The sequence below is a fragment of the Primulina eburnea genome, chromosome 2, assembly GCF_022965805.1.
Source record: "Primulina eburnea isolate SZY01 chromosome 2, ASM2296580v1, whole genome shotgun sequence".
NCBI lineage: Eukaryota > Viridiplantae > Streptophyta > Magnoliopsida > Lamiales > Gesneriaceae > Primulina > Primulina eburnea.
Window position 1 is genome coordinate 43,197,295 of NC_133102.1, and position 17,719 is coordinate 43,215,013.

Sequence of the window (17,719 nt, forward strand, 5' to 3'; positions counted from 1 at the left end):
AATGGGTGCTTATACACTGGGGCCCACGCACTCCAGAAATGGGTACTGCTGTTGCTAATATTAGCATTTCGGACACGACTGGGCCCCACGCACTCCCGATGGGTACTGCTGTTGCTCGTTTTAGCATTCGGACCCTTAAATTGTGGAAAATTCATAATCGACACAGACCATTGAATTTATTCTCTATGTTTTCATGCCTATTTTTTGCTAAATGTGAGAGAAAATGATATTAAATTTATGTTAATTTATGTTAACGTGTTATACAATGTTGTGTATGCTCTTTATTTTAATAAAAAAAACACATATGAGACTGGTTTGTATGACTAAATCAATTAAAAAATATTATTTTTTACGTAAAAAAATATTAATATTTTTCACTCTAAATATAGATCGAATTGACTTGTTTCATGAATTGATATCTGAAATCATATCACAAGACACATGTTCTACTTTAATAGTCATCAAAAGCAACATAATTTGCATGTCATCGAGGATTCACATAATGCATGCTTGCCATAATTCATACATAGCATATTCAAATATCAAATAATATTAAATAGTTATTGCCTTTCGTATATTATATAATTATTATAACTTGGTAGTTTTGATTATCTTTATCCATGTTATTTTGCAATGTTTAATTATCATTTTTTTTATTACAACACACACGAGGATGAGAGATCAAATCCGAGGAACCGACTAATCCGACAGAGAGTGAGATCATTGGACTACAAGTCGGGTCTCTATAATTATCATTTAATCGTGTTATATTGTAAAGTTAAACTCTACTATTGCCGAGCCTTCTCGAGTGTTAGGATAGGGTAGGGCATCAAATTCCCATTGTGTGTTCATGGTCACGTTATTTAGGAGTTACTTGTGCTGATCAAACATTAACATGCTTATTCTTCAAGTTTAAAGTTGAAAACTCACATGAGTACAACCAAAATCCTTTTGTCCCCTAAACATATATAGAATACAAATTTAACGTAAAAAATTTACAATTTTAGTCTAGTAAATTGATAACTTTTCATTTTCAGTTATGTAAATTTTTAAGTTACATTTTTTTGTGTAACTTGGTGATTATTCAAATTTATATTAATTATTTCAACAGAATGCTGACATGACATTTAAAATTAATTACGTGACACTAAAAATAGACAAAGTGACATAGACAATTACCATCGTAGCGTCATACGTTGTTGACATAGCTGATGTCAACACTCCAACAGAGATGATGTCAACACTCCAATAGACAAGGACCATAAGTGAGAACAAGTATTGACTTACAAAACTGTAGCGTCATGTGTTGTTGACATAGCTGATGTCAACACTCCAACAGAGATGATGTCAACACTCCAATAGACAAGGACCATAAGTGAGAACAAGTATTGACTTACAAAACCGGTACATCAACTTTATACTCATAGATGAGTATGTAAATTTACATAAATTGATTTTATAACAACAATTTATCTATATATACGTATGTATTTGTGTAACACCCGAAAATCAGTATACGCAAACTACATGTATGAAAATTAGTAAATTGCTAAAAAAAATTAATTAAATGATTTTGGTACGTGAATGATATATTTTGAGTGACTAAATTATTAGTTGTATAATTTTACTCGATTGCATAATTTAAAGATTTTCAGGCTAATATTTGATGTCGAACCGAGGAAAGGAGATCGGAGTCGACTAAGGTGATAAGATTAAAATTTATATTTTATTTTAAACCAAAAATTATTTATTTTAAATTATTTATGAACTTTAGCATTTTAAAGTCGAATTTAATTCATTAGACGATTTAAAAGATTCTAAGCGTTTAAAATATAATTTTTTTGAAAATTAAGGATTTAATCCTTGAAATTGTTGTGAAATATTTTATAATGCTTTAATTTATTTATATAATTAGTGTTTAAGTTGAATTAAGGTTTTTTAAATGAGAATTTTTGAAAATATAAATATTAATATTTTAAATTGAAGTTTATCTTGATCATTGTATTTAAATTTTAAATAAAAGTTGTGGGTAATTTAATTACCTAACTAATGTTTAGATTATTTATTAGAGATTCCTTTTATCCTAAACTAACCTTAACTAATCACTAAAGAAAACTCACGCACACAATTCACGTAACACACGTAGCTGTGATGTTCTCAAGCTCAGGAGACTTGGATTTTTTTCACCAACTTGTCTTCTACCATCGACGATCACACTACCACGTGTATTCCTAAAGTTTTATGTCATTTTCGAGGAAGAAAAACAGCCGCAAACGTCGCTCCGATTGGACTTCGTCTTTCCCGCAACGATATTCGTATATTCGAGTGTTTTTAACACAAAGACACGTTTTTTAACTTTATTTTTGCACCATCCAAATCATATTATGTGTGTTTTATGTTTTGATTAATGAAATTTATATTTATCAAATTATTTGACAATTGGATGAATATTTTTCAATGTTTTGACATCTTTACATTTGTTGAGTCTTGCTACAATTTCTAAGTGACACGCTGCAATTAGGGGACTTTTAAGGGCCAGAAAAACGTTCGTTTAAGCGGAGACGATGGCTGGACAGAGGCCAGAGGGGTTGTGCATGGAAGAGCTCGAAGTGGCTAGGGTTTTTAAGGGTTTCTTGGGATGAAGGGATGTGGTTAGGGACTGTTGCACTAGGGCTCGACCATCCATGGTCCTGGCCCTGTGCTAAGCTTGGTTTAGAGGTTAGGAGTCCATGGAAAGCTGGACTCGTAGGCTCGGTCCTAGGTGATCAAAAAGGGCGCACTGTTTGGGGTTGGTGCACGGTTGGTTTTATGTGGCTAGTCTAGTTCAGTAGTGTCTAGGGAGGATGGCTCGGGGTTAGGATGTGGTTTGGTGCAGCCGTGGTCCAAGGTGGCTCGGGTTAGTGTAGAGTTGTGACATGTAAGGGAGGACAGGGTTCGGTTTTGGCTAAGGAAAGAAAAATGGTTCGAAACGTGGTTCACTGGGGTTGGTTCATTGTAATGCCCGAAATTTAATCATTATAATCAGACATGATTAATTGGCATGATTAAGGTTATAAGAACTCAAATGAACCGTTATGCCGAGATCGAGCGTCGTTGCATGATTAACCAAGGAAGTGGACAGAACCCTCGGCGCTCGAGCGGTAAAAAAGCACCGCTCGAGCGCCAATGCATCGCAACTTTTGGTTCGGGCAGAAAGTGTGGCGCCCGGGCGGTAGTTTTTGACCGCCCGAGCGCCAAGGGGGAATTCGGAGTCAGAATGCCTCGCGCCCGGGCGGCAGATTTTTACCGCCCGAGCGCCGAGCTCGCGCCCGGGCGGAATGTTATTACCGCTCGAGCGCCAGCTGGATTTGAAGAAAGGTGCCACGTTTCAGTTTGCATGCAATTCTGATATATATATATATATATATATATATATATATATATATATATATATATATATATATATATATATATATAAACGTTTGTAATCCCTCAGAAATCAACAAACAAAGATCGAGAAAGGATCCGGAATAGGGTTGAAAATCCTTACGCCTTTTGTGAGAAATCCGTCCGTCTGATTTTGAATCCGACTTCAGTACTGTGTTCCTATCAACACAGGCTACAACTGGACGTAAGTTTTATTACGTTTAGACATGTTTTGAATTTATGATGCTGTCAGAATTGAATAGGATTCATATATGATGTTCTGGTCATGTTAGACATCATAGAATCGAAGTCAGATTGAGAAACAGAGTGTTTATGTAATTGTTATGATTTTCAGAGTCGATTGGACTAAGATTTCATATCAGAATTGTATTATCATTCAGAGTTTGAGTTGTATCGATATTGATTATGAATTCTGATATTATATCTGTGATGTTGAGATTGACGGGGTTACAAGACTGTATTATTATACCGTCAAAACATCAGTGATTCAGATTGTTCAGATTCAGTTATGATTTAGATTTCATCGTGATATTCGTTGATATGAATCAGATTGTATCTTGTTCAGATATTGATCAGATTATATACAGAGTCGAGTATTGATCAGAACATATTGTGTATTGAGTTATTCATTGATACAGTGTATTCGATATTGTCATTTCAGATTTGATATGGACAGATTCGAGACATCGTCTTCGTCAGATTAGGAAGACAAAGGTATAATTCATGTGATATTCGGGAAGCATAACTCAAATTAGATTAATTTGAGTTTCCCAATAAAATCACATACTAGATTATTGTTTATATTGTTACCTGGTTATGCTTTGATTATAGAATTGGATTTAAGCAGGTAAAATAATTGTGATATTCAGTTATGAATATGATTATGCTTTGTTTACAGATTGTTATTCATTGCATTTAAGATAGGAAAGTCTTGACAGCCATTGTCAGGCTTCTAGACGTTCGGTGTATCTCAGCTTAGGAGTAGCCATTACTCCTATTGCCAGCCGTTGATACAGCTCGGACCGAAGTCTAGGAATAAGACGTACAGTCGCCCCGAGTGGTTGGGTAGGTGACAGCCAGTGACGTCTTATTCACCCCGGGATCCCTAGAGTTATAGTTGAGTCGAGTCTAGACATGATTTGACTAGAACTGCATGCTTATATGAATGGGATTCATAGATTATGGAACCCATTGTTATTGTCTTCAGTTATGATAGCATGTTTATCTGATTTGAGATGCATGTGTAGTTAGATTAGATTTCATAGATGATGAACTCTATTACTATTGTTATTGCTTTTTTTCATGACAGCATGTTTCATGAATTATTATGTGTATATGCATGTTTACCATGTTTTATACTGGGATTTATTCTCACCGGAGTTATCCGGCTGTTGTCTTGTTTTGTATGTGTGCATGACAACAGGTGGGAGAGGATCAGGGTCGAGAAGACGACGAGAGAAGACGAGTTTAGCGTGGTGATTCCGGACTTGGATAGATTTGATTTTAATACTTGAAATTAGTATTTGAACCTTAGATTTAGGTTGTACAGTGTTGTACCTTTATACTGAAATGTAGTTTTATACAGATATGTATATTATTAGATGCCATTACCTTCCGCATTTATATTTTAAAAAGAAAAATTTTTAGACCCTGTTTATCAGAACTGATAATTAAATCCCAACGATGATTAAGAAGATGATTAGCGTCCGGGTCCCCACAACAGGTGGTATCAGAGCTGATAGTTCCTTTAGACTTAGATTATCAGAGCGATAGATCCTTTAGATTGAGATAGTCAGAGTTGATAGATCTTTTAGACTGAGATAGTAGAGAATGAGCGAGGTAGATTGAATTTTCTTTCCTTGCATGTGATTGCTAGCATGAGAATTATTTCAATGTTGACTACATTGTGTGTGCTAGCATGATTTATTGCTTTCCCTATTACATGTTGCTTGTTATCTGAGTTGTTTGCAGCATGTAATTACTAAGCCTGGATCAGAACCGAGTCTGAATCAGAGGTATATGATCAGAGGAGGGCTGAGACAGATTGTATAGATGGTATACTAATCTGTTTGATATTCAGATATACCGCCTCGAAGAATTTCAGAAAAGGGCAGTACTTCGTCTAAACAGAGAGATGTATCAGAAACTCAGTTAGAAGAAAAGATGAAGGAATTTGAGTTATTACAGCCGCCGGTTCTGAATGGTACCGAGACATCTGAAGATTGTCAGAACTGGTTTGATGATATAGAAATCTTGTTCGATTTACTTGACTGTACAGATGAACAGAGGGTTCAAATGGTGCCTTATCAGTTACGAGGGGCTGCCAGAAGTTGGTGGGTTACCATGAAAGGAGTATTAACACAACGTGGTACTGTGATCACGTGGGAAGTCTTCAGAGCTGAATTCTACCAAAGGTTTTTCTCCGTTTCGTATCGGGAGGACAAAAGAGCAGAATTTGAGAATTTGAGACAAGGCCTATTGAATATTGACGAATATGCTGCTAAATTCTCTACGCTACTGCATTTTGCTCCTCATTTGGCTGGAAATGACGAAGCTGTAGTGAATCAGTTCGTCAGAGGATTGAATTCAGAAATAGTTGCATTGATGAACATGCAACAACCTTATCATTTTGCTGATGCCTTGAGTAAAGCAAAGAGGGCGGAGGCGAGTCTGATTAGACAATTGGGAAGATTGAGCATAAAGCAGCCTCAGACACAGCAATCCCCTCTCCGATTTGATCACGGCAGTACGAGTGGGAAGCAAGAGTTGCTGAAAGCTCGAAAGAAATCGTTCAAGAAATTAGGAGGTGGTTCCTCTAGTTCCAGTGGTTCTAGCCCGAGCTATACTGGGGTGTATTGCAGAACTTGTGGGGGGAGACATTCCACAGAGCAATGCCAGGGAGTGACTGATACTTGCCTTATCTGCATACAACAGGGACACTTTGCTAGAGTCTGTCCCCAGAAGGGTCCTCGAAGATTTTAGAGAGTAGAGTCATTGGTGATAATGACAGAAGAAAAGACCCAGAACATCATAGGTACTATTCTTTTATGATTAGGATGCATATGTGTTGATATATATACTAATGCATTTCATATGATTATATTTGATGGAGTAGCATGGAGATATGCTGTATCTGTTGGGTCTAGTTGTACTATAGTATTGATTTCCTAGCTTGTTGAGGAAAATGTTGATATCAGAGATTTCTGTGACATATTATATACTACAGTAAGATAAGAATAGGATCAAGTTAGATTCTGATGTACTTGCGTTTTCTGATTTGATTGCATTATTGACATTGAGATGACAAACAAGTACAGAGATATTGTAGAAATTGTTCCAGAAATGGTAAGATTCAGACTAGATCTGGCTGATAAACGGAGATTTTCCGGTAAGGATTCTAGATTCAGAATTCCTGTGATAGATGCATTGTTGATGACTCGATTAATACAGAAAGGAACAGATGGTATCCTTATGTATTCAGTAAACCTACTGAAATCGAGTTTAGCAACTACAGATTTGATAGTTACGTAAGGATTGATTGATAATTGCCTAGATAAGATTTCAGATGTGTTTGATATCAGAAAGGTAGATTTCAGAATTGAATCGATACCAGGTAATGGTTATCCTTAGAATTCAGTACAGAATGATATTGAAGATTAATAGAAGGGTACAGATTGCTAACTCTTATGTTCGGAGATATTCTGATGATTTTATGCTTGTTATATCTATGATATTTGATATGTTAGCAATATCTGATTGGTTGAAATGAATATTTGAAGACTTTATTGAATATTCAGATAATGGTGATTATTGTATACAGAAATGGGTCAGGTATGAATCATAATTGAAACAGATTGTATTCAGCATATGTAATATCTGCAGTATGTATACCGATTATTTACACAGTTGAGACAGAAATCAGCGACTATAAGCGACACGGATATCAGATATATCAGAATTAACAGAAATGTCAGAAAGTCGGAATGGCTGAGTTTTGCAGATTTTCTTATTCTCTTATTATGTTGTATCTACTTGCGTATTGTTATGGTTCTAAATCAGTATTTGAGACATCTTATATTGTTTGGGAGCATATTCTATTTGCAGATGAGATATGGCAGATGATTTGGGCACTGTGAAGATTGATCAGTAGTCAGAATTATCAATGTTGCCAGAATTCGTTGTTTTATGAGTTTTCTTAAACTCACTAGATCTGTATAGGTTGTTTTTATTTCGAATCTGATGGATAGTGTTGTGGTTTGCATGTATGTTTGATACAGAATATTGTAAACAGTTGAGAGTTGCAACAGTTCAGAAACGTGATATCAGAATGTTTCAGAATTATATAACAGAATTTGATATCTGTAGTCAGAGCCGAATATCAGGTAGGTATTTCTTCTTTATTTCATATTATTAACTGATTGTTTATACAGAATAGTTCGAATCTGAAAGCACAGATAGTGTCAGAAATGCACAGTAGTGGATTCAGTTTTCATCTTGATGTTTGATAAGGTATAATATTCGAACAGATAGTTGTAATATAAACAGATTAAATCAGTTATGACAGAAATTGTACAGATATGTCTGAATCACTAACAGAAGAAGACAGAAAGATAGAAATCAGAAGATTATTACAGATTTTGTATATTTCTGAATAGAAATGGGAGTACATTTCTATGGCTTTCGTAATGAAAGTACCGTCATTTTCTCCAGATTGAGATATGATATGATTATGATTGACAGATTACTCAATCCATATCTATCAGTTTGTACCAGACTACGTACAAACAGAACTAGATGACGTAGATCGATGTCAAAGAAATGTTCAGATGGAACAGAAAATTTAAGTAGATTATATCAGATTGTGATTTTGATTGAGTTTGTACTTGTGATAGAAGATATCATGAACTCTTTCACAGATTATTCACAGATTGACAGGTAGTCAGAGTGTATGATTCAGATACTGACGGATATTGGTAGAGTTTTAGTGCTGGATGTTAGCACTAGTTGTTATGATTTATTGTCACTATATGACTTATTGCATGACAATAGTTATCAAGACAGTTCAGAATGGACAGATTAAAGAAACCAACGTCGGATGATGATGCTTGGTATCTGAAATTGAAGATTTCATATGTCCTTGATTGGGATTAACAGGTTTGATAACAATTGCTAGTATTGTTTTGTTATGAACTGTGATTGGTTTATACGGATGTTGTATAACCAACATGGCAATAATTGATTCTGTCAGAGTTAGTTTAAGAAGTATTAGAATAGTATACTTTATGAAGTTTTATTTCAGAATTGAAATCAGAGATTGATACAAGAAAGAGATTTCAGAATGGATTCATTAAGAGAGGAGTTTGGATGTTAAACTCTATTATACATTTCTTCTCTTATATTTGAATTGATTGCTTACGAGTTCGAGGACGAACTCAGATCTAAGAGGGGGAGAAATGTAATGCCCGAAATTTAATCATTATAATCAGACGTGATTAATTGGCATGATTAAGGTTATAAGAACTCAAATGAACCGTTATGCCGAGATCGAGCGTCGTTGCATGATTAACCAAGGAAGTGGACAGAACCCTCGGCGCTCGAGCGGTAGAAAAGCACCGCTCGAGCGCCAATGCATCGCAACTTTTGGTTCGGGCAGAAAGTGTGGCGCCCGGGCAGTAGTTTTTGACCGCCCGAGCGCCAAGGGGGAATTCGGAGTCAGAATGCCTCACGCCCGGGCGGCAGATTTTTACCGCCCGAGCGCCGAGCTCGCGCCCGGGCGAAATGTTATTACCGCTCGAGCGCCAGCTGGATTTGAAGAAAGGTGCCACGTTTCAGTTTGCATGCGATTCTGATATATATATATATATATATATATATATAAACGTTTGTAATCCCTCAGAAATCAACAAACAAAGATCGAGAAAGGTTCCGGAATAGGGTTGAAAATCCTTACGCCTTTTGTGAGAAATCCGCCCGTCTGATTTTGAATCCGACTTCAGTACTGTGTTCCTATCAACACAGGCTACAACTGGACGTAAGTTTTATTACGTTTAGACATGTTTTGAATTTATGATGCTGTCAGAATTGAATAGGATTCATATATGATGTTCTGGTCATGTTAGACATCATAGAATCGAAGTCAGATTGAGAAACAGAGTGTTTATGTAATTGTTATGATTTTCAGAGTCGATTGGACTAAGATTTCATATCAGAATTGTATTATCATTCAGAGTTTGAGTTGTATCGATATTGATTATGAATTCTGATATTATATCTATGATGTTGAGATTGACGGGGTTACAATACTGTATTATTATACCGTCAAAACATCAGTGATTCAGATTGTTCAGATTCAGTTATGATTTAGATTTCATCGTGATATTCGTTGATATGAATCAGATTGTATCTTGTTCAGATATTGATCAGATTATATACAGAGTCGAGTATTGATCAGAACAAATTGTGTATTGAGTTATTCATTGATACAGTGTATTCGATATTGTCATTTCAGATTTGATATGGACAGATTCGAGACATCGTCTTCGTCAGATCAGGAAGACAAAGGTATAATTCATGTGATATTCGGGAAGCATAACTCAAATTAGATTAATTTGAGTTTCCCAATAAAATCACATACTAGATTATTGTTTATATTGTTACCTGGTTATGCTTTGATTATAGAATTGGATTTAAGCAGGTAAAATAATTGTGATATTCAGTTATGAATATGATTATGCTTTGTTTACAGATTGTTATTCATTGCATTTAAGATAGGAAAGTCTTGACAGCCATTGTCAGACTTCTAGACGTTCGGTGTATCTCAGCTTAGGAGTAGCCATTACTCCTATTGTCAGCCGTTGATACAGCTCGGACCGTAGTCTAGGAATAAGACGTACAGTCGCCCCGAGTGGTTGGGTAGGTGACAGCCAGTGACGTCTTATTCACCCCGAGATCCCTAGAGTTATAGTTGAGTCGAGTCTAGACATGATTTGACTAGAACTGCATGCTTATATGAATGGGATTCATAGATTATGGAACCCATTGTTATTGCCTTCAGTTATGATAGCATGTTTATCTGATTTGAGATGCATGTGTAGTTAGATTAGATTTCATAGATGATGAACTCTATTACTATTGTTATTGCTTTTCTTCATGACAGCATGTTTCAGGAATTATTATGTGTATATGCATGTTTACCATGTTTTATACTGAGATTTATTTTCACCGGAGTTATCCGGCTGTTGTCTTGTTTTGTATGTGTGCATGACAACAGGTGGGAGAGGATCAGGGTCGAGAAGACGACGAGAGAAGACGAGTTTAGCGTGGTGATTCCGGACTTGGATAGATTTGATTTTAATACTTGAAATTAGTATTTGAACCTTAGATTTAGGTTGTACAGTGTTGTACCTTTATACTGAAATGTAGTTTTATACAGATATGTATATTATTAGATGACATTACCTTCCGCATTTATATTTTAAAAAGAAAAATTTTTAGACCATGTTTATCAGAACTGATAATTAAATCTCAACGATGATTAAGAAGATGATTAGCGTCCGGGTCCCCACATTCATGGTTCACGAGGGTAGTTTAAGGATGAAAAGCTTATGTTTAAAATTTCGGAAGAAAATATTAAGTTTTGAATTTATTCGGGTTTAAAACGCTTCACGGTTTAGTTATTAAGTCAATAAATCGAAAGGCTCGGGCTTATGTCTAAGAAAAATATTCTAAGTCAAATTTAAGCTTATATGATGCTATAGGATATGCTCGAGTCAAGAAAAAGTAAGACAATTTCAAAATCGTAAATTTCAGAGTACATAGGTAAAATGGTCATTTTACGCCTCGAGTAGTTAAAAGGTTTGACAGTATCCCGAAAAATCATTAGACATGCTAAATGATTTTTTTAAATGTTTATGATGAAAATATGATATTATTATTATATACGCAAAGGTTGTACGATTTTTGCCGTTAAATGCTATTTTAAAAGGACACGATATTTGATAAATAAAAGGAAAGGAAAAATATTTTGAACGATGTGAATTGATTGTGACAAAAAAATGATATGATTGGGGATATCATGAGGGAAAATACCCCAAAGTGAGCCTGTTTAAGAGAGAATATCTCAGAAGGAGCCCGACGATTGTATTTCCATTTTTGGCAAAATGATATGTTTAAGGATATCGGGAGGGAAAAGACCCCAGAGAGAGCTTGTTTATGGGAGAAGGTCTCAGAGGAAGCTCGACGATCGTATTTCTATTTTTGGCCACGACATAGTGACGAGAGTTGCTGACGCCTCGGAAATGATTATTTTAAAGCTGCATGTGCATGTATATATATTATTTGTTATGTATGGTTAGAACATGCTGAGTTATTAGACTCACTAGGTTTGAATGGTCACAGGCGATGATGATTTTGAGGAAAGTGCTGACGGTTTGCGTGGATCGGATCCGACAGCACACTTCTGAGTGACTTATATTATCCGCATTAGCTTAAGATTTAAAGCTTTTAAAATAAAGATTTTGATGATTATTTTAATAGAGATATTGTGCTTTATTTTGAAGTTTAATTGCTTGGATTATTTTAAAAGAGTGGATCTCATGTAAGATCGTCTCACGGATCTTAATCTGCGAGACAATCAACTTTACCGATATTCACAATAAAAAGTAATACTCTTAGCATAAAAAATAATACTCTTTTATAGATGACCCAAATAAGAGATTCGTCTCACAAATACGACCCGTGAGACCGTCTCGCACAAAGTTTTGTTATTTTAAAATCGACATATGATTTTGTGGTTGATGATTTATGAATTTTTATGCATTTGAGTTTTTTAAATTATTAGTTTTTATGTTGGATGGTTTTGAAGTAGAAGAAAATGTTTAAAAAAATTATTTCCTTAGTATTTATTAATATTTTTAAAATTAAAAAATAAAGGACATTTCAATTTAGGCAAAAACTTGTGTGAGACAGTCTCACGGGTTGTATTTTGTGAGACAGATCTTTATTTGGATAATCCATGAAAAAGTATTACTTTTTATGCTAAGAGTATTACTTTTTATTGTGAATATGGGTAGGGTTGACCCGTCTCACAGATTGTGATCCGTGAGACGGTCTCACATAAAACCTAGTCTTCAATTTATGTAACACCCATAGATTTTACTAATACATAGTATATATATAATTGCATAATTGATTCTTTCGGTTAAAAGGAAAATAAATTATCTATTTAATTATGTAGATTATTTAATCATATTACTTTTTACTTATCACGTTTTGATAGATTTTTATTTTTATTTTGTTTTTAAACAAATATTTTCATCATCGTATATATTCAATATATTACTAGTATTTCTGTTGCTGGTTGGCTGAGTCACCATGATTTACCTCCTTTCGCATTCCTGTCGGACCAAGGGTGAAGGCGCCTAAGGTGAGCGGTTTCACTTTTTGGAACAATATATTACTAGTATTTTACACATTCGATGCACAGAGTATTATTTTATGTAATTAATGATTAAAATTAGTAAGTATTAATATTTAAATAATTATTAAAATTATTGATATAAATGAATATATTTAATTTTTAAATATTATTATAAAAATTAATATATAAAAAATGTTTATATCATTTAATATGACACTTAAACGAGAATAACAAAATAATATCGTTGAATTGAATTTTTTTTATTTTTGTTGAGTGAAATTTTTATTAATAAAAACTAAAAACAAATATCTAAAAAATCATATATTATTTTGTCTATCAAAATGTAAACAATAAATAAATGAGTTTCAAAAAGTCAATTTTTTGTCATTTATTATATGAATATATTTTGATTAAAAATTATAATGATTTTTATAACATGTTATTTTTTAAATTGAATTTAAGATTAATATAAACAATAATAATAACAATTTACGGACATTCAATATACCAAAATTAACTGTGATATCATTTTAAAAATTGAAGTACATTCAATATTTTATTTAATATTATAGAGAATAATGATACTTAAATATAATACCATAAAACTCAAAACCATAACTACAATAAAATTAAATGACATAATTAATATTTACACTTAAATTTGGTTTATATTTCAGGAGATGTCAAATTCAAATTTGAACTTTAAAAAAATTGAGTTTATGCTATATATATTACAATTTTTATAACACAAAAAATAATACAAAAATTCAATTTATAAAAATCTTATGATACATTCAGTAAAAAATATTACAATATAATAACAAAATCTTGTGATATAATTCATATAAATATCGATATACGATATATTGATTGTACATGTAGATTTATACAAAAAATAATTAACATCTAATTACAGATTTATTTTTATTTGTTTTCAAATATTTAATGGGTACATGAATATATTAATATTATTAAATATTTTTTATAGTTTTTTTTTGACAAAAACTTTTTAAATTTGAATATATATATATATATATATATATATATATATATATATATATATATATATATATAATTCAATCATATATTTAGGGATGTCAATGATCCGAGTTTTATCCAGACCCACAATGGACCCGTACGTATAGGGCGGGTTTGGGCAGACTAATGGAACAGGTCTAAGGTCCAATTTTTCAGACCCCTCTGGGTATGGGGCGGGTCATGGGTCCTTTAATACTCGCCCCATATATGTCCTGAATATAAATATTTTGGATTTTAGTTTTATTAATTTTCATTTTTTAAGTAGCCCACCTCAATCATAATGGTCTTAGCTATTCATATGTCAATTGTTACATTCGAATATGCTTTTAGCAATGTGGAAGAATAGTCGGTTCTCATCTTAATAGACTTAACCCAACGACTTTGGAGGCATTGATGTGCTCGCGAAGATGATTGTGGGGTGAGGTGAAAGATAAATAAACCACAATTTTTTTTTTTGTTATTGTACTTTCATTTTATTTTTTTCATTGTACTTTCTCTCTTTAAAATACATTTTTTTTACAGTTTGAAATTACAGTGTTATTTTTTCAATGTACTTTCTCTCTTTAATTTTGTAGTTAATTCTTCAAGTAGTTTACCAACTTGTCTCACCATTATTGATGAAGAGGAAGATGATTCCGAAAAATGTGTCTGAAATATTGTCTACTCGGTGATTTTATATTGATCTGTTTAAGTTATGTTATGACTTATTTGGAAATGTCAAGATTTTTTTGGAGAGGTAGTAATTTTTTTAATGTAATTCTTTATGTCGTGAAAATAATTTGTTTGTTATTATTAAGTGTGATCGAAGACATGAATTAATTTTCCACGATGTTTTATTAAGAGATTTGTCTGTTTCATAATTCAGTCATGTGAGAAGAAAGATTAATTTTTTTATTTTAAAAAAATCCAGGTCTCATAGGTCTCATGGGTCTACCGGCCCCATTTCGTATTCGAGGTGGGGCGGGTCCGAAAAATATTTAACCGAGGTAGAATGGGTAATAGGTCAAAGTTTATTCATGGGATGGGTCTTGGGTTTAGTCATACCCGTCTCATACCCGCCCCATTGATATCTCTATACGTATTTGAAAAAATATTAAGGGTAATTAAAAATAGAAAGTTTTAATTCGAAAATTCATTTATTTTTAAGGTTGTGGTGGATAAAGCAACCCATGGCCAGCCTTTCACCTCCCACCACGTACACTCTGAAAACACCAAAGCCATCATGCTACAAGAGCACTTCCACCGTCACCCGGTCGTCCCTGACAGACCACTCGGACCCTCCGGCGCTCGCAGCCAAGCGCCACCTGCTTCGCCTGATTGCTGACCAGGACCGCGGCCTCAAAACCCAATCCAACCCCAAAAAACTAGCCGAAATAATCGGCGCCATGGATTCCCTGGCCGCCATCGGCCGTGGCACCGTGACCACAGACGAGACCCTCTCCGCCACATGGCGTATGCTGTGGACCACCGAGAAGGAGCAGCTCTTCATCATAAAGAATGCGCGGGTCTTCGGCACCGCCGCCGGCGACGTCTTGCAGGTGATTGATACGGCGGGGAAAAGCTTGAACAATGTCATCACTTTCCCACCAGACGGTGTGTTTTTCGTAAGGTCCGATATTCAGATTGCATCTCCTCAGAGAGTAAACTTTCAGTAAGTGAATCCACCAAAGCCTTTTCTTCTTGGTGTAAATAACGTCAAATATTTAGCTTTGAATTAAAATAAGAAATGAAAAAATTTTATGCACAATTTTTTGTAGATTTACAAGCGCCGTACTTCGGGGCAAAGGTTGGGAATTTCCCCTGCCACCTTTTGGTCAAGGCTGGTAAGCGAACATTTTAGTGGAATTCAGATTTGAGAGATGAATGAATTTATGGCATTTTTCGATATGATAATTTTGAGAGAGAATATATATGAAATATTAATATTGATCAATTCGATGTAATAGGCATAACCTTTATTTGTAAGGGATTTTTTAAGGGAAAATGTTTTTTTTTTCATTTGGTATGGAAATTTGCCTAAGTGGAGTCTGGAATCTTGATCTTCGTGTCAAACTTGAAATCTTAAATGAATCGTGAATTATGGACGGAAAACAACGTTCCTTGTGATTTCTCTCCGATTGAAGTGATGTTATTGTGGACAGGTTTGAATCTTATTACATGGACGATGAAATCCGGGTGGTGAAAGATATCAGGCAAGACTATCTCGTGGTTGAGCGTGCTCCTTATTCTTGGAAAGAATGAGAATATATTATATTTTAAAAATCGATGTGTTTTAGTGTTTTTTAATTATATAAATAATATAATGTTTTTTCTTTCCTTGGTTAATCGTGTTTTTTTTTATCAATTTGGAGATCGAGGTATTGTATTTTTTTTTTTAAAAAAATACTATTTAAATTACTCATAATTTTTTCCTTTTTATTTTTATTAAGAAGACATTTAATAACTAATTTACAAAAAAAATTAAAGTGTTATCTTTTGTGTTTGCTATTAACTCGATTTGAATATATGTTGATACTCGAGAGAACCGAACTTACCACACTCATGCTCGTGAAAACCAAAAAAAAATGTTAATGTTATAGTTCTAGCTTGAACTATAGCCCCAAAATTTATTATAATTTTTTTTTTGATTCGGGTTGAGTCGTGTTCGTTTACACATGTAGATTAATATTCTTTGGATGGAGTTGTATAACTCATTGTAAAATGAATAGGCATGGTTAATTTTTTGTTGAGCTCTATTTTATAAATTCAATCTCAAACTCATTATACGGGTAATTTTATATATACTTTTTCCAAAATTATTTTGGTTAATATATATATAAATGAAAAATTAACCAAAATATATTCGTTTAAATTTCAAAAAAGAAGAACAGTACTTAGTCACTAAATCAGAATTGATTTGGTGAACTAAAAAAGAGAATATGTAAAACATCGTTTGTAGGACGAAAAGAGAAATCTTATCTTAATTTCCACGTGTCCAAGATTTTCTCCATTTTTCGTGCTTTCATTATATACATTAGTTATTCTGTATACATGATGCGTGTAAACAATTTTTTTATCATCATCGATGGAATAAAGTGAAATTTGACAAATTATGGAAGGACTCAATTGATATTTGAAAATTTTAAATAATTAAAATAAAAGTGTGTGTTGATTTTTTTTTTTTAAAAACAAAAATATAATATTAGTATCATGCAAGAGTAAAGTTGGAAGAAAAAATTGATGTCCTTCTTAGGTGGTTACGGGTTACCTTTTCAAATTGTCTTTTGACACCTCACTAGTTTATGTCAATCATTATTAAATTAAACATAAAATCAAGTATTTAATAAAATTTAAAAAATATTATATAAATTACGATTATAATTTCACACACACCGTGTGCGCGCGCATAATTTACTAGCATTTAATAAATAACCAGCTAACGATACAATGCGTGTATAAAATAATGATTATTATGTGTGTGAATTATGATAATGATCATTAATATATATGGTTGATTCGTCTGTTATAGTTTTTAGTTGTTATTTGGATACCAATAATGATATTATTTAAAGAGTGAGTCTCATGTGAGACCGTCTCACACAAATTTTTGTCTTATTTAAATATGTAATTTGTAGTATAATATGTGAATATTTGAATTTTTTTAAAAAAATTAAATACTGTAGTTATAGGAAATTATATGAAAAATATTATTTATTTAAATAAATAAGATCTTTTAATAAAAATAATTGGTGTCACAAAAATAGACGATTAAATGCCTCAATTTTTAACACCGTTTTGATTATCTCGGAAGACATATGTTATTTTTTTTGTTAATTATTAAATTTGAAAAATAAATAA

At 33.2% G+C, this 17,719-nt stretch overlaps 1 protein-coding gene across 1 annotated transcript; it reads left to right on the forward strand.

Annotated features, from left to right (window-relative positions):
• The first annotated feature begins 15,017 nt into the window (after positions 1 to 15,017).
• Positions 15,018 to 16,207, forward strand: LOC140824747 (probable plastid-lipid-associated protein 11, chloroplastic). Its single transcript, XM_073186294.1, has 3 exons — positions 15,018 to 15,533; positions 15,640 to 15,705; positions 16,024 to 16,207. Exons 1-3 carry the CDS (start codon positions 15,052 to 15,054, stop codon positions 16,121 to 16,123), a joined length of 648 nt encoding a protein of 215 aa, XP_073042395.1. The 5' UTR covers positions 15,018 to 15,051; the 3' UTR covers positions 16,124 to 16,207.
• The last annotated feature ends 1,512 nt before the right edge of the window (positions 16,208 to 17,719 follow it).